Below are 17744 nucleotides of genomic sequence, written 5' to 3' on the forward strand. Positions count from 1 at the left end.
AAGCGAGAAACGAGGGAAATCGTGCGGAAAAAGCCTATCAGGTACAATTGTGTCGCCAAAAAACGCCGCTGCAGAGAGCCCTTTCTCCCCTGCTGAAGGCGGATGACTCTAGAGAAATGACCTGTGTGTGAGCGGCAACGAGCCCGAGTAAGATCGGAGGGATACAGGCAGAGCAGGGAACAAACCGGGATCCATTTGTCTGATCCAGCCTGTTGTCTTCTGGCAAGATGCAGGACGAAATTCGTTCGAATGTCGCCTGTAAATGTCGCATTCCGCCCAGGGGCGAAGCTGCTTCGCGTTTGCTGTAGCTTTTGTCAGCGGCGAAAACGCGAAAAACGCGCGAAAGAGTTTCACCAGTCCTGTTTCATGGCAGAAGGGCAGGGAATTGAAACAGTTCCAAGCGCTTGGGGCAAAGGAACTGCTCGCGTCTTGCGGAACGCCTGAGCAAAATTGAGCACGACAGAAAGGGCGACGAACTTTCTGCGTCACCGCCTGCGCGGAAAAGGGGACAAAGATAAAACAGGAAAACGAACATGAGTCGGCGTGGTCCAGCGCTGTCCACCCCCTACGAGGTGTGATTTTCTCACCATTGACCGCTTTTCTGCGCCCTCCAGCTGCCCTCCGTCTATCGCGAACGCCGCTGAGTGGGTGCGATGTGCACGCGAAAAAACCACCGGTCCCCGTGTCAGTTATGAGATTTCCTCGTGTGATCCAGTTTTGTGTTCCATCCGTCGGTAAAAAAGTCTTTTCTTCGTGTTTTGAGGCAGAGGAAGCCTTGTTTAGGCGATGAAGCTGAAGGCGGGTGAGTGATACGTGGAGGAAGGGGCGAAGGCTCCACATCGTGTGCCTTCCGTCCTTTTCTCTGGCGTACTCTTCCCTCCCTTTTCTTTTTAGCCTGGCAAGGGCCTCGTCGAAAAACAGAAGAAGACCACCGGACTTTCGATGTAAAAAAACCCTAAACTGAGACAGCATGAAGGCGGAGCATTGTGCTTCCTCGTCTGCGTGCAGAGCAATCTGTGCAAGACAGACGAGGAACTGCGGCGATGTACCGCCTTTTTTCGGGAAAACTTCCGGAAAAAGTCACGTTCGACTGCTGAAAAGCTCCGTGACGACCTCTCCTTCCAAGGAAGTATTCTGCGGAAGTCTCGAGAGGAGGAAGACTTTGCCTGGGAGAACGCGGTGTCTTCATGGCACAACCCCATCGAGCGCGATCCTGCGTTCTGTTTAGGCGTTGCGTTTCTGACGGGTTTCCGCGCCTTTTCTTGCGTTGAGGTCTCCGAGTCTTCTTCAGAAAGATATTTTCTGAGAAAATCCGGTACTGACAACCAAGGAACTGTAAACCCGTGTAGGGAAAGCCACCCGAGACGGCGGGCTGAGTCTTTTGCCTACCCTCGAGGCGACAAATGCGACGAAACTGGTGGCTGTTGTCCCACATCTCTGCCCCTCTCAGAGAGAGAGAGAGTGCAGGACAGCGGCTCTGTTTCTCTCGCGGGTTCGATCCCGGCCTCGACTTCTTTTCTGCCGCCTGGCATCGCTTGCAAAAGTGACTGTCGAAAACGGCGTGTGGTGCTTAGAGCAGTGTAGCTTCTGTCTTGGTCGATTGGCGAGCAGACACAGCAGGTTACGAAGCAGCGTGTAGCGTTTAAACTTGGCGACATGGCCGAACGTCAGCGCAGAAGTCAGGTCGCTTTGGAGTTCACTTTCTGAAAGTCTCCCATGTGCTCAGTTCGGAGTTTTCCTGGATGCGTGCAGGAACTGCCTGCTGCTAGAGCCCTCCCGTTCCCCCCGAGGGCAAAGAGGACGACTTGGTTGTGGAGAGTCTTTCTGTTCTAGGAGTTTCCCCACCATCTGGGTTAACTGCGGGCACTATCGCGGGGAATAGCGGGGTGCATGTTGCTCACATGTTCGCAGTTGGAGTAGTCTGTTCACGGTTGCTGCGTCAGTCTGAGTTCATGCAGTCGGGTCCGTTGCCCAACGTCCTCAGTGATCTCTCACAGAACAGAAACCCAAGGGATTATTCGTGCTTCGAGACAACGGAGTCCGCCCCCTCACGGGAAAGCGCCGTCGAGCGACGCGGACGCCGGCGCTTTCTACCGCTACGCCCGCTTAGCATGATTAAACACCAACGGCTTTCGCTAGTTAAGCCAATCCAGTCGGTTTTTTCTTCGTACGCTTAGTCTCAGCACGATGCTGTAACAGTCACTGTCGAGGTAAAGACTCGAGAATTGATGCAACTCCCCGTAGTCATGAGCGGCTTACTCTGTGCTTGGCTCCTGCGGTATCACGTCTCAGTCTGACGACCAGCGTGCAATGCCTCTGGCTTTTGGATCGTGGATATGAGGTGCAGCCCGAGAGCCATTCGTAGCCTACAGTTGAACCCAGAGGCAAAACGCCCCACATTGGAAGCTCGGGTGCCACACGCGCTGGCACCGAAAGGGTTGAAGCCATCCTAAACCACACGATTTTCTGTCACTATGACGTCACTGTCGTGGGGTAGCGGTGTACTTCTCATTACTCCTACAAGGCCTGTTTTCGGCGCCTAGACGCGCTAGCTCTTCTCTGGGGAACACGGGGAGACAGGCTATCCTGTTTGGAAGAACTGCAATTCGGCTCGGTCGTGTGTTAACCACGTACGAATGGGAAGATCCATCCGCTCTGGCCTGTGGCGTGCCGGAAGAGTGAAAGAGGTAACCTACCTCCCTCTTTCAGAAGTGCAACGAGCGAGCAGGGGCCGCGATCTTTCAAAAAAAAAACAGACCACGACAGCCCCTGTGAATGCATGCAAGGCGACATCGCGCTGCGACAAACAGTTGAAGTACCAGTATTTGATACAGCAAGCGTGTAAAGTGCTGCAGTGCCAGGGGCTCTTTTGCATGAGCAGAACATCTCACAACGTGGAAAAGCTCGGCGGACTGGGCGACAAGAGGCCTGGCTGCGTAGCCGCAGATCCCTCCAAATGCTTCGTGAGCAATGAGGCTACTCACGCTGTGAAACACATGACTCACAACGACATCGCAACGAGTGCGTGCGAGGGTCTAATTCCGTGCGCGACAGCTGTGAGCGAGTAGCCGCCCGTCTTTATTGGAGTTTAGGGTGGAGCGTACCCTGTTCGCATTCAGGGACGAAAGGAGCTGACTGTCTGACGGATGCCCCCCGTGCTGCGAGCTCTTATTCATATATCCCACACTGGGTGCTGCGCTTCATGTGCAGGATCTCCCGGGATCTATGGCGGCTTTCCCGCCTCTCCAGGCTCTCTATGCGTTTCCCGCCTCACGCACGTGTACCCTGAGGGAGATTTCTCGGGAGAATTTAAGCGGCAAGGCGATGCGCCAGCTTCTACCGTAGACCATCCACGTCGTTCTGCAGAGCTAGCATTCAGAGCAGCGCGAGAGAAGCCTGCTACCTTTCTGCAGTCCTAACCCCGCTACGCTGACTGTCTCTGTTGCTTCCCAAGCCCCCCAGACGCAGCACTACCCTCAAAGAGTCTGACTCCGCACGTGTACCCTACGCCCGCGCGGGTGTTCCCAACCCTGAGAGAGCGCCGCTTCCTCCTCCGCTTTCTCGCGAGTAAAGACGCCGACTAGTCGGGTCGGCAGCGCATAAGTGAAAACTGTAGGGAGGGGTTCTCATCCTATGCATGGGAATACCGTGTCTAGGGGGCACGGCCCCGGGGGATGCCATGGCGCACGGAGCGGATTCTGCTTTTTTGTAACCACATAGAGGCATAAACTGCGCCGAGTAACAGGCGCACTTGCACAATAAAAGCCAATTTGTGTCTGAGGCTCCGTGCGCTCCGTCTTAGGTCTGGCAGCACTGGCCCGCTAGCTGCCATGGTGCTTGGCTCGCGCACGAGAAGGTCACTTCCACTAATGCAAGCCTAACGCTTCTCAACAAAAAAGATATCAAAACGGCTGGATCTCGAGAGTCGTCCTCCTTCATTTCATGAAACCAGTTGCCTGTTTGCGGAAGCGCGTCTCTCTCGGTCGCCGCCTCCTCGCTCGATGAGACACGCACTCGACGCGGGCAGCGCTGCCAGCTGGATGGATGGTTAACTGATTTGAGGCTTTTGTCAAGAAGAAGACGCCGCTGGCAAGTCTGCGAACGCTGTCGACGCGCTTGTGCATCGGCTCCGTTGTCTGCGTTCCTCGTCCAAATTCTGCTTCTCCTTGCGGTAAAAATGAAAACAGGGGGAATTCTGAAAACCGCGAACACAACTCCGTGCTGAATGACAAATCTTGTCTTGGCCGCGACTCGCCCGAGTACGCCACCGCGCATGCTCGCCGAAAGGCTTTGAGTCGAGAGACCTTTCGAGGCTCGGTCGTTGCAAAACTGCGCGCCGTTTTTCGATTTTTCTTTCCGTTCTCACTTATCACTCAGCTTCACCTTCTCTCGCACTTCCCCCTTGTCCTCTTCAAGCAGCGGTCCATCCGCAATCAGCGAAGTGAGACTCTGCTAGTGCCACTCCGCCCAGTTTCCGGGGCTCCAGAGGAGGCGTTGTCTCGAAATACAAATACACACGTTTCCCCCCTCAAATTTTTGCCAGTCTTTGTTCGTCGTTTGTTGCTTTCTGAGCGTCTCTGAAGGGTCGGGTGATCTCTGCTTACTCTTTTCAAGCCTCTGCACTCGAAAAGGCTCCGCTCCGTTGCATCGGCTCGTTTGGATATTCCTACATTCAAACGCGTATGCCTAGCTGCGCTTGCTGCACATGTGTATAAACCCGTTCTTTGTTCTTCACCTTTGGCTTGTGTGCTTCTTTCCCTCATTCCTCCTCTGACGTAGCCTGAGAGATCTCTCCTCTCTCTCTGCGCATCGATTCCGCTTCTCAAGGGCCTCGGGGCAAGGCTTCCTCTGGGACTCTCTCCAGCGACTTTTTGAGCGAAACCGACGTGTGCTTCAGACTCGTCTTTCACATTGCTCCGCGGCGCGGCCAGAAAACGGCGGTTGCGCCTCGACGTGAACAGATCCGTTATCTTCGTTGCAGTTCGCGTGCACGTCCTCTTCAGCTGCACAGAGAAGTCGACCCGAACTTTGTTTTCTTACCTCTCCTTGATTGGTTGCCGCACCTGTGAGGCGCTCCAACTTCTAAAGGCGCTGAGGCAGGCGCACCGAGACCGGAGGTCGGTGTCACGGTCCACCCAGAGGGCAGTCCAACTCCCCTGCCCTGACTCTCAGTCACTTCTTCCTCTTCGTCCTCTTCGTCTTCGTGTTTTCGTTTCTGCGTTTTTTTTTTGAAATCGATCTTCTTTGGCGGTTCATCTCTACGCCGCTCGTCTCTCACGGCCGGTGCGCTTCTTCGCTTTCGGTGGCTCTGCGTCTCCTTCGCACGAAGGCGGCGAGCGGGTCTTTCCAAGAAAAAAATTGGGAAATTTCTGAACGACTTTTTTTCGTTTTTCGATCATCGGAGATGTCACGCTTGCAAGCGCTAGAGCCGCCGCCGGGCGGCCCGTACGGGACAGCGCCGACCCTCAGGCCTCCTCCGCAAGTCATTGAAAACAGTGAGTCAAAAGGGGTGATTTGAGAGCTGAGAAAATATAGTATCCTCAACTCTGGGGTCACAGAGCTAGCACGCAAGGGGAATATAGCTCGATGTTGCTTCCCGTTCACTCCGTGCGACCTCGAAACTGCGTGCATGTCTGATACTTAGCGCCTCGTCTCTCTGCCTAAGCGCCTTCTTACGACTCTTCTTCTCAGTCGTATCCTGATCGATAAATACACTGTATGTATGCATTCGTATATGTCTCTGCTCCAGATTTCTGCTTCTTCCGTCTCCGCTTGTCTCTTTGCCGAATCATGTCTCTATTTGCCTTTGCTAAATGCTTTGGCGCCTCTCGCCTCAAATTTTCTCTTTCTCGTGACTCTCTCCTCCAGCAGAGGCGCATACGTCTGTCCGTGAGAACGGGTGTCTATGGACGTCTGCAGGCATGTGATGAGGGTAGCCGTTTTCACTGTTCATGCTTATGCCGTGTTCTCAGCCGCACCGTGTTGCTCGCCTTGATTGCTTCATCCAGCGCTCTCCAGCAGCCCTGCGGTGCTTCTTCTTTTGCTCGTAGTGGGCGCTCAACTTCTCTTGCACTCTCCTCTTGCGGCGGGAGGAACCAGCGACAGTGGCGCGCTCCTTCGATGCCTCGATGTCTTTTTTCTCATGTTTTGCTTGCCGTCCTTCAGTGCTCGATGAACTCGAGGAGAAGGTTCGCCACTACTTCCTCCTCTACACGCGCGAAAAGAAAGCGAGAGAAAAAACTGAGCGCTACAACTACTGGCTGCAGAAAGGTAGGCGATGCGCGGCACACAGAGAGCGAAGAAAGGCGGTCGCCGCCAGCTTCCGAGAAAGGTCCTCACTCGCAAAGATACAAGACGCTCGTGGGAGCAGTTGTTGCTTTCCATTTCTCGCCGTTTCCTCAAGCGCCCCTGCTCACGTACAAGATGTGCGGTCGGTATCATGCGGCAGGCGATCGGGTAGAGCTTTATTTAAGTCGATGACTACATGCCCAGACTCACAAGGCCGGAGGCGTATCGCCAAGGGCCTGTGGCCGCCCCTTTCGTAAACTAGCGCTTTTTTCTGGGTAGTCAGGTATGTGTCTCTGTAAAGTAGAGCGTGTGGATATTCTTTCGAGATTCGGCGGAACCCGGCATGGGCGTCTCGGATTTCCCTGCAGAGCTAGCGGAGCAGAAGGAGAAGTTGATCTCCAATGCAGAGTACATCGAGTCGCTGCAGCAGAAGTTTGATGAGCTCCGGGGGGACCCTGAGATGGTTCGCGACACGCTGCAACGCATTGACCTGATGTACGCGCAAGTCGACACCCTCGTTCAGGCGCTCGCCGGTGAGTGAGAACTCAGAGAAAGATTCTGCGCACAGAAAACCCTGAAAAGACTCCGACGAGGCGCAGGACTCGTGTCCTCGTCCATTTAAATCTGTTGGTGACTGCCCAGCTTCAGTCGCTGTCTGGTTGGTACAAGGGCAGGACAGCTAGCCGCGAATTGAGCTCAGCCAGAGAGAGCCCTAGGCCCTCTACAGATCAGCTCGTTTCTCGTCTCCATACGCGACACGATCCCTGCTGAGCTTGTGTATCTTCGGAAAAGTAGCTGGTCACGCCCCGCGCCCCTTACGCGTGTACGCTTAAACACAATATGTATACATTTACATGTATATATAAGTAGTTATTGGATCAGCCGCTGTCGTCTCCTGCCGTGACCTCGCTGTGTCGAGTCTTCTCTGCGCTGACTGTCGCTGCCAAACGTGTGGGTTTCGCCGTCTCTGGCGGCTCCTGTCGCGTTTTCTCAGGCGTGTGTGGATTCGCCGCGGTAAAGGAGGCCTCGCGCGAACAGCTTCTCCAGTGCGCGCTGGATTATCTTTACCCCTGCCGCGCGCTAGATCCTCGTCTCCACGGTAAGTCTCTTCGGGTGCTGGACACCTGTCATGCGTCGGGGTCTGCGCAGGTTGACGCTGCGACGCCGTTGAACCGGGAACAGAGACGGCGCGAGCCGCTCGCCTAGGGCCTCAGAATGCATCTGCCTGGCGTCAGCTGCCCGAGTCTGCCGATATGGACAGGTGCGTGTGTCTGGTGACCACACCACCAAACCAGCCTAGCAGGCGAGTGCATGCGGATACGCGCTTTTGCGCCTACGCCCCGTGGTGTGTCCGCACCCCTCCCCCGCCCCGCCTCCGTGCCAAAACACTCGATGCTTGTCTCGCTGGCGCTCGGTTGTCTGCAGAGCTCTACGGGTTGCTGTACTACTACCGTCTCGGCGAAGCCAAGGTGGCTCCGTCACCGCCTCCGCCGCCGCCGGAGCCGACCTACGCGGCGCTGACTGAGGGCGCGGGCGGCATGTGGATTCGCCCCAGCCCGTATACGATCTTCAAGACGCCGGGCGTGGGCGACTCGCCATTCCAGCGCGGACTCGCGGAGACGAGGCAGATCCTCGACGCCGAGGCTGCCGCGAAGGCGGAGGCAGAGAAGGAAGCTGAGAAGAAGGCCGCTGAGGCCGCAAAGCCTGAGCAGGACAAGCCCGCCGTGGGCGCGATCAAGAAGATAGGCGCGGGCACGTCAACCGCCGCCGGCAAGGTGGGAGCCGCGAAACCCGACGCCAAGAAGGAAGGTGCGTCTCGACACAGGGAGGGGAAAAAACCCAGCGAATCTGGAACGCGACGCGCATGAAAATGCTCATACGCCCAGGCAGACGCATGCGTCGCAGGCGCCCATACACTCTGCAGTCTTCTCTCTGTCGGCCTCGCTACACGCGTCCGCATACATGTGCATCCTGTTGGGTATGAGTTTTTCGCTCTTCGGCCTGCACATGCTGTGTGGGCTTTTCCTCTGTTTTTTTCTCCGCTCCAGCGAAGGCTGCCACGCCAGAGAAATCTGGGGGCGGCGCGCCTTCGACCGCGTCCGACCCGCCCACGCGCGAGCCCGTAGACCCCAAAGCGGCGCTGAAGGGCATGAGCGTCTTCGTCCGCCGGCTCGAGAACTTCAAGCGACCGCCGAGCTCCAAAGAGGAGAGTCTCCGCATCGCCGTCCGGTAGGTCCACCACAGCGGAGAGCGCGGCGTCTCCTCGGGCGCTTGCCTCGTTTGTGGAGGCTATGAAAGAGCGACGAGCTTGAGGAAGAGGCGCCGGCGGGGGGGAGAGGGGGGGGGGGGGGTAGAACCGCGCACTGAGGGCTGAGGGGGCCGCGCGCATGCGCGCCAGAGACATCTGAAACCAGACTAATGTGCGCGCGTGTCGCTTCGTTGCAAACACAGGAGACACGGGGGGATACGGGCCTCTCGTCGTGCTGGCGCTCGTGCGTCCACACTCGGAACTGGCTTCATGTTTGATCTTTCTGCGTCTCCCTGTTTTCTGCGTGTCTGGCCTCAGGATGGATGGCGAATCCGCCACGGAGGTGAAGCGGAAAGACGGCCGGTTTTTCGTCGTTGACAAGGCAAGCGCCAATCGAGACACCGCGTTGCGCCCCGGGGCGGGCATGGAGAGATCTGTTAATCTACTCGCTGGAGCGAATAATCGACGGACACGCAGCAGTTCTTGAGCAGATACGAGTGCTGGTTCTGCGCTGTGACACGCATCATCCCACGCAGAGGAGACAGCGTTCACGCTCGCAAAAGATCACGCAGATCCAATACTTGCAGAATCTAGTCAGACCCCGCAGACCTGGAAATTTAACTGAAACCGCGGTCACTAACTACACACACACATATACATGCTTATTTGCAGACATACATATACATATATACATACATGCACTTACATATATGCTGTGTGCTTGGCGCACGGATCATGGGAGACAAAGCCTCTGCTTTCGCGTCCCAGACGCTCTGCGTGCTTTCTATTAAACGCCTTCTGTGCCCGTTTCCACGCATATTCTCTTGGTCGTGCTTCGTGGACCCGGTTTTCTGCCTTCGTTCCTCGGCTATACTTTTCTGTCTCTCCGTATCGGGCTTCTCCTTCGCCTCTTCCGTATACCGCGGGCTCTTTTTTTTCCCGTTTTCTGTCTCAGTGCGGAGGCTCGCCAGGCAAAGAGGAGGCGACGTTCAACCTTTTGGTGGAGTTTCCTTCTCTGCCGGCGCCTAAGCCCGGCGGCAACCCCAAATTCATTATCGACGTCTACGACAACAAGGGGGTGAGAAAGATGCGAATACTTTATCGAATATGCTACTATGAATTAGATTGACGAATCGATAACTCACTCGGCATATCGATGCTCTCCGCGCTGGCCTGCTGGACGGAACTCTCTCCTGCTGCCGGGCGCCTTTCGACGCCTCCTCTGAAGCGGAGACTCCTCGTCTGGTGTCCGCTAAATTTTCAGAACGTTTCTGTCTCTCGATATCTCTCTGAACTTGCATATCCAGGTTTTTTTTTCCAGGGCTCTTCGCGCCTCTTTGCTCCATTTAGTAGCTTTCCCTTTTGGTCGGTGGACTGTGACACGTCTGCGCCGCAGTTTAGTTCGCTGCTGCGTCTTCGCCGCACGAGTATCCAGCGACATGTCGCTGAAGCAGATATCACCGTTCTTTCGAGTTAGGAACCCGCGCGATTCACTGTGATTCATTCCTCCGAGTGGGCGCTTGCCAGGCAGTTTCAGACCCGGGCCCCGCCATTGTCTCTTCTGTTTCCAGTTCACTGCACTCGGACGAGCAGACAAGCCCTTCAACGACAAGGACTTGCCTACGAAGGACGCGGTTTGGTACGCCGCTTTTTTTCAGAATTTTTTCCCACTGGGGTCTGTGATGTTCTCTCTGTGAGGCGTAGCCGCTTCGGCGCGCGACTCATCGGCTTGTGCGCTGTTAGTATTCTCACCCGCATACTTGCTGCCTCTGGGGCTTTGCGACTCGAGCGCCCCTCGCGCGCGGCCTCGGCGACTTGCCGTTGCTAGGGAGCAGGAACTGATACGGCGAGCGATGGAATGCTGAGGAATCCGCGTAGACGTGCAGAGTGTGGACCCGCGACTGAGGCAGAGAGCGAGAGAAGAAAGCCTGCTTGAAGAGAGGAAACGCGAGCGAAGTCCCTTCGGTTCCCGCGTGAGGCCGCTGGGAACGGCAGAAAGTTAGTTTTGCCATACTTGAGCGCCAAAGTCGCCGCCGAGAGAGAAACAAGCATGCAGACACGTGGGAAGAGAGGCATCACCGGGGGCTTGCTGGTGCGCTGTGTTTGGTCTTTTAGGGAAATCAAAGATAATGCCGGCAAGGCTTTCGGTGAGGATACACGGCGCACGGGGCTTTCGCACTTGCAGGAGAATACGGAACACTGCTTCTTCCGTCTTCTGAGGGAATCTCGGTATACAGGCTTATTCTCCTTTCGGGTGGAGGGTGGCAGCCAACTGGCAAGTCTCCCGGTGTCTCGGCACGAAACTCTGTGTCGTTTCATCTGCCAGTTCTCCAAGCTCTCAACCACGCCATTTGCTCGCCCCTCTCTTTCTTTGTCGGTCTTTCTCACTATCCGCGCTCCCTGCAGCAGCAGGCCTCTTGCTGCCTGCCTCTGGCTCGCATGTGCACCCCCTCGCTGACTTCTTTTCCTCGAGCTGCGTAGAAGAGGTCTGCCTTGAGACGAGGCTCACTCTGCAGCGGCCATGGCGCTCTGCGTCCACACGTGCGAACGGCTGTCGCTGTGGGTGCCTTCTTTGGTCTGAAGACTTTCCTTCTTCGTCCTGCGTTTTGTCTTCGCAGGCAAGCTCATTTGCACTGTGACGCCAATCCCTCTGTAAGTGGACTTCGCTGAAGAAAACGGGAGAGAAACAGACAGGCTTTCAAGCATACCCGTGGAAAAAGCCAGCTCTGCCGGCACCGGGTTGCTCGCTCTCTCTCGCGTCCCCTGTTCACTGCTCCGCAGTTTCGCACACGTATGCACATCCGCAAGCAAATATACGCATATGTGGCATTGTGAGGGCGCCTGTTTGAAAATTGCTTCATGATAATAACGATACATGGTCTAGCTATGATCTTTACGTTCTTAATGCGTGCTTTGTACGGAGGATATGGTAGCTTCTCGTCGTACTCAAGTGCGCCTGTCTGCATGTCTTTCTGCGGGCCCTGTACCGTTCGTTTGCATTCGTAAGTCTGCACCTGTGATTGCGTTCGTGGATGCGTCTGGCCTTGGACGCTTTTCTGGTATCGTCGTGCTTTCGTTTGAAGCTGAGCATCCTACGGTCCGTCTGCCCCCTTCGTGTTTCGATTCGCTGACTGACTTGAGGCGTTTCTCTCCTCCTCTCTCTAGGAACGCGCCGCTGCCTTGTGAAGGATCCGGCGGAGCGAAGGCCGACGCGGGCGCGAAGAAGGCTGACCCGCGTAAGTGGGAAGGGACTACCCCCTGTACCTGCCTTTCGATTGTCGAAAAAAAACGCAATCTCTTGCCTTGTCTAGCCCGGAGTGTTCCTTCTCTCTCTCACTCATCACTCACAACCCGCGCGACCTTTGCGGGAGAAGTGCTCCTGTAGCGCTAAGAAGGAGCCGCCCGCCGCAGCGTCATTGTGGCGAGGTGGCTTAGGAGTAGCGTTAATCAGCCTGCTGTCTCGTCAAATTCTTCCCGTTCTCTCTGTGTGGGGCGGCGAGCCTCTCCCTCCTTTGCGATCTTCACCCTAGCCGCTCGGGTCTTCTTTCTCGCGTGTGTCCGCGGCTTGCGTTGCATGCATGCGGCCCTGTCGCAGTCCTGCGCGCGCGTATGTGTGTGATCGGCAGCCAAGGAGGAGAAGGCCTCGCCGGCGATCAAGAAACCCGACCTGCCGAAGCCAGGCGGCGCGGCGGCGCCTACGCCGGCCGCGTCTCCGAAGGCAGACAATGGGAAGGCCGCAGAGGCGAAGACGCCCGCGGCGCCCGCCGGCGGGATCAAGAAGCCCGACTTGCCCAAACCCGCAGGAGTCGGCGCAAAGCTCCAGCCCAAGGTCTCGGGCGTGGCGGAGATCAAGAAGCCCGAGCTGGGCGCGAAGCCCGCCGCCGGCGGTGTCGTGAAGCCGGGATTGCCGCCCGCCAAGGGAGCGGGCGACCTCGCGGCGAATAAGGAGGGCCCCGGTGGCGCGCCAGGCGCAGGGGCACTCGCGAAGCCTCCGCTGATGCCCGGCAAGTCCGGCGTGGGTCTCGTGAAGCCAGACCTCAACAAGAAGCCGGTGATGGCCTCGGCGAGCGGCGTCGGGAAGCCGTCGCTGCTCAACTCCGCAAAGTCTGGCATGTTCACGGCGCAGAAGTCGGGAGTGCTCGCCACGCAAAAGTCCGGCCTGGTGACGCCGCAAAAATCGGCTCTGCTCAAGCCAGCAGTCGCCTCTCAAAAATCCGGGGTCCTCATGCCCGTGAAGCCCCCGGGGCCGAAACCCGGGGGCGCGGTCGCCAACAGTCCCGACGCGGCGAAGAAAGTCAGTCCCCCAGTCGCCCCAGCGAAACCCGACATGAAGAAAGGCACAGAGACAAAGCCCTTAACCTCGAGCAAGCCTGGAACGCCAGCGCCCGCGAAGCCTGGAGCAGGGCCTCCGGCGAAGCCTGGAGCAGGGCCTCCGGCGAAGCCTGGAGCAGGGCCTCCGGCGAAGCCTGGCGCTGCGACCCCGAAGAAAGTAGATGCGAAGCCGGCAACTACGCCAAAAAAACTCGAGATGAAGCCGTCCATCGTTGCCAAGAAACTCGACACAAAGCCGTCCATCATTGCCAAGAAACTCGACACAAAGCCGTCCATCATTGCCAAGAAACTCGACACAAAGCCGTCCATCATTGCCAAGAAACTCGACACAAAGCCGTCCATCATTGCCAAGAAACTCGACGCAAAGCCGTCCATCGTCTTGAAGAAGCCAGACATAAAAGCAGGTAAGAAATGCAAATAACGCGGGAGTCGCCCAATGAGAGAGGTGAGGAAGCAGAAAACAAAGGAGCATGCGACGCAAGGAGGCGAGGGCGGGACAACAGACACAAAAGGCAGCGCTACAGAAACGAAAGACAGCAATGTAGAGAAGTATCGGTAGCCAGCGCAGCGGCGAGGAGAGATAGGGGCAGAGAGGTCATCGCGATGGAGACGAACCAAGAGACTTCCTTTCGGCGGTGAGAGAGGGCAGCGGAGACAGAGCTACGAAGAGAGTTCACGCGAGAAAGAAGAGAGATAAGCGAGAGGAGCTTTCCCGTTCTGGAGAGCGGGATTTTGTTGTCCCGTAGTTGCTCCCTTTGCTTCAGCCGTTTTTCCTCTTTTCTCTCTCCGTGTGCGTTCTCAGCCAAGTCGATTCTTGTCAAACCGAAGCCCAAGGCCTGATTGCACTCAGCCTCCTGCCCACGCGGGTCCGCTTTCGATTTTTTTTTCCTCCTTGCACCACATTTTCCCGTGTTCGCCGCAGCTGCGGCCGCCGTTTTCTCTCTGTTTTTTTTTTCTGTTTTTGCGTTGCTCACTGGAGCCTCGCCGTCGCTTCACTGGCGCACCGTCTCTCCAAGCACATCTTCGCCAATACACACTCTTTTCTATTTGTACTTAGACGTACATACAGCCGTCTATGTGCAGACGCATGTGCCTATCGGTGTTGGTGTGACCTATTTCCGTGTACCTTGTTGCCACAGAGAGCCGGTGTGCTTTCTGGCTGAGTGGGGTCAGGCTCGCGAAAGGAGCCGAGAAGCGAGGAAAGACTCTACACGAAAACTGCGTCCCGGCGCTCGAGGCAGGCTTCCCGGCGGGTTACCGCAGTTCGCGCATGCGCCCAACACATGCATAGTCTATGCGTTCAATAAAGAAATATGCTCTAACGTACTATATGCAAGTAAAACGAGCGCAGTGAGCCTGTCCGTATGTGTGAATCAGCACTTCCATCTGCATGGGGCTGCTGACTACGGAGGAGTCCTTTTTTTGCTTGCAGCAGTTTCCTAAGGCAGACGTGTATGTGCATATGCAATTATATAAACATGTTCACACATGCGTGAGTGAATAACTCTCCCGTGTATCTCCCCGGATTCGCCCGCTACCTGGCCCCGCGAGAAGAATTCCTTTGTAAGTTCGCCTTCTGTGTCATCCCAGAGAGTTTCAATCTTTTTTCCCCTTTTCTGCCGGAGCAAGGCAATCTGAGAAACGTGAGGCGTCGCGTGGTCGAGGCAGAAGAGAGACGGCGCTTGACTCCCAGAGTCGCAACTTCCATTTTTTTTGTTAGACAAGAAGGATACAGATTCATACCTCACAAACTGAAATCCACGAGAAACCAGAGGGAGAGCACAGGTTCACGCACGAAGAGAGATACCTGTGCCCATGCAGGCATCTGCACTCCACGAGAGCGCTGAAACGAATGCATGATTATATATATATATATATATATATATATATATATATATATATGGCCACGGGGTCACTGCATCATCAATAAATACACATATGTGTAGATACTAGCATGTGACGCAAAGAGATGAGAGAAAGGGCCCAGAGACGCGCGAGGGAGACCCCATAGCACGACAGGCGCCCAGCCGGGTCATGGGTCTCAAAATGCGAGACCGGCGCCGCATGCGGTTGGAGAGAAAAACAACATGGAATCTTTTCTCCATTCCTGTCTTCCCTGCCCTTTTCTCCCCGCACTCGCGTCTCCGTTTGCTCTTCTCCCTGTGCTGTTTCGCGAGTGTCAGCCCTTCTGCTTCCCCCATCCCCCCCCCCCCCCCCACGCCGCTACATGCAGATGCACGTAACCAGCAGTGAGTGTTTTATCCGCCAGAAAGCGACGACAGAGAGCAGTCCGCCCCTCCTCTTTCTTTTCGATTTCCCGCGGCCTCCCCGCATCTCGGGCGCCGCGCGCCCTCTACATGGACCGGGTCGACCCCGAGGCTCTCTCCGCCAGGCCGCGCCGACAGAAAATAAAACAGACGCGCATACATGCCTACGCGTGCTTGGGCCTCGCGCGTTACCAGTCTAATCCTTCTTGCTCAGCAAGCCCCCAGCACTACGAGCTTCGCCGCGCAGGGAGGAAAAAGACGACACACGCACACATCCGCGGACGCCTCAGTCTACTGCTGACTGCCTGTAGCCGTTGCTCTCCAGCGGGCCTCTCCCCAGCTCTTGGATGGGCAGCTAGCTGCAGTTGAGAGCTGGCTGCCTGGTCCTGCGTCTAGCGTCTGTCTCCGCGGTCAAAGCCCGGCATGCCTCCTCTCCGAGGCCCGTCAAAGCCTCCCGGCCTTCCCGAGAAGTGGTTCCCCGAGGGGCCGTCAGGCCCGCCGGGGCCGCCCCGAAACCCGAGACCCATGCCCCCCGGGCCGATTGGACCCAAGCCGCGAGGCGGCCCGCCGGGCCCGCCCTGGACTCCAGGCCCTCCGCCGAGGCCCATGGAGGGCCCGCCGACCCCCGGCCCGCCCGGGCGAGGAAAGTGGTTCGAGTTTCCAAGCGAAGAGCCGCCGCGCATGTCCTGCGAGGGGTGACCAAACATCGGCGGGCCGCGGTTCCCAGGGGGGCCGCCAGCGCCACCTGGGCCCATGGGCATGCCTGCGAGACACGGAAGGCGCCCGAAGCTCGACTGGATCAAAAGCGGCAGAGAGGCGAGGCGCAGCGGCCGTGCTCAGTTCAATGAGAACGCTCGACAGACGAATGCGTTCCCCACTCAGCGACCCACACGCACAAACACTCGGTGCAGACTTAACGGCCAGCACGAACCTGCGATGATCTAGAGACATTTTGGTACTCGCACTCAAACATATGTATATACATGGGGCAGTTTCACCGAGAGGAGGCGGAGGCAATCGCACACTCGTGCCTTACACGCGCACGCCTGCGTAGAAGTAAATTTATATATATACATATATACATATGTTAGCGACAGCATCGCAAAGTAGTGCGAGCGGAGCGCCCGCGGAGCCAAAAAAGCAGAGAGCGAGCTTACCCATAGGAGGAAAGCCTCCGCGACCTCCTCGGCCGCCCTCCATGCCCCCGCGCATGCCGCCGCGGCCCGGAAACCCGCCGCCGCGGCCGCCGCCGAAGCGCGGAAAGCCCGATGTCGGCGGCCCGAACCCGCCTACGGGAGCTGCGCCTGCGGCTTGAACTGAAAAACAACACAGTTGAAAAAAAAAAGTCCCAAACCTGTAAAAGCGCGAAAGGAAGAAACGGCGGCCGTCCGCGCAGCAACACAGCGAGTTCGCTGTCGACTGTACCGACACATGCCACGAAGGACACGCCGAGCGCCTCCATGCACTACATATTCTTTCAAAAATACATACATAGAAAAAGGCAAACAGAAACCCATCCTCTCCACGAGTTCCTTCGGAAGCTCGCTGCGAATCGCTTGCCCGTTTCCTCCTCGGTGCCCGCAGACCGCGCAAGGCTCTTTTCAAAATCTCCCTCGCCTTATTCTCCTCGACGCATGGAAAGAGGTCTACCTGCTCTCTGAACGACATGATTCTCAATCATCTGCGGCGGGACGAAGTCCGGTTCCCGGATGAGATCTGAAAACGAAATCCATTCACCACACCTTCACCTGATGTGCAGGTTGTCGCGTCCTTCACCAGAGAGACGCCCGAGCCTCCGCAATTACGATAAAAAAACTACTCATGCTTGCGAAAAACAAACGAAGCCTCGCCCCGACAGGGACACACTGGCCGCACACCGACACATGCACACGCCTGCATATATATATATATATAGGGAACTATATGAATATATATATATATATATATATACACGCGAAGAAACGCACAAGCTATTGTTTTGGGTAATGATATGCGTTTCAAGCATGTTGCTGTGCAAGTAACATATATATATATATATATATATATATATATGTATAGCAGTACAGCGTGTATATGAACCCCTCTGTACGGCTGCAGCAATAGGGGCCTCGAGATACCAAATGTGCGCTCAACCATGCGTCATTTCTTCAAGTTGCTTCGCCGCTTATCCGCGCACAAAGAGCCACATGCGACGGAATTTTGTTTCGTGGATGCTTGTGAAGCACGCGCGCATATTTAGAAGAGAAGAATACGCACTGCCACACAGAGCGACAGAATATACCAGCATATGTGGTGAGTGTAAGTCCATAACTGTTTACGGTTTCATGGCACAGCTTATGCGCAAACGCGGCATGCAGCTCACTTTGGAAGTACTCGATTTTCTGGTTGATGTGCTTGCGCCCTGTCGCATGCTGCCTGCGACCGGCAGGCGACGAGTGCGTGAGGTAGATATCGCAGTATTCGCAGTAGTACTTTGGCATTTTGCCTGCAGAGTGCGTTGAGGTGCCTCCGCTGCGGGCCTGTGAACCGCCTCAAACTCGCAAAACTCGCCAACCGAGAGCGCCTCTGCACGTTGCCGAGAAAGCGGAAAGTCTGCGTGCCGCGCAGCC

At 56.3% G+C, this 17744-nt stretch overlaps 2 protein-coding genes across 2 annotated transcripts; one reads left to right on the plus strand and one right to left on the minus strand.

The window, feature by feature from the left end:
* Window positions 1-5404: 5404 nt before the first annotated feature.
* On the plus strand, window positions 5405-13708 carry BESB_018330 (variable surface lipoprotein; the record flags this gene model as incomplete). The annotated part of the gene is made up of 14 exons (XM_029360548.1): window positions 5405-5495; window positions 6166-6270; window positions 6657-6821; window positions 7283-7387; window positions 7714-8097; window positions 8337-8517; window positions 8855-8918; window positions 9492-9614; window positions 10108-10175; window positions 10652-10683; window positions 11155-11188; window positions 11702-11772; window positions 12163-13272; window positions 13671-13708. The coding sequence occupies 14 exons, from the start codon at window positions 5405-5407 to the stop codon at window positions 13706-13708; spliced, it is 2571 nt and encodes an 856-aa protein (XP_029216524.1).
* A 1819-nt stretch (window positions 13709-15527) lies between these two features.
* Window positions 15528-17615, minus strand: BESB_018340 (U1 zinc finger protein; the record flags this gene model as incomplete). The annotated part of the gene is made up of 4 exons (XM_029360549.1): window positions 15528-15898; window positions 16293-16451; window positions 16786-16851; window positions 17498-17615. The coding sequence occupies 4 exons, from the start codon at window positions 17613-17615 to the stop codon at window positions 15528-15530; spliced, it is 714 nt and encodes a 237-aa protein (XP_029216525.1).
* Window positions 17616-17744: the final 129 nt, after the last annotated feature.

Source organism: Besnoitia besnoiti, chromosome X, assembly GCF_002563875.1.
Source record: "Besnoitia besnoiti strain Bb-Ger1 chromosome X, whole genome shotgun sequence".
In the NCBI taxonomy this organism is placed as follows: Eukaryota; Apicomplexa; class Conoidasida; order Eucoccidiorida; family Sarcocystidae; genus Besnoitia; species Besnoitia besnoiti.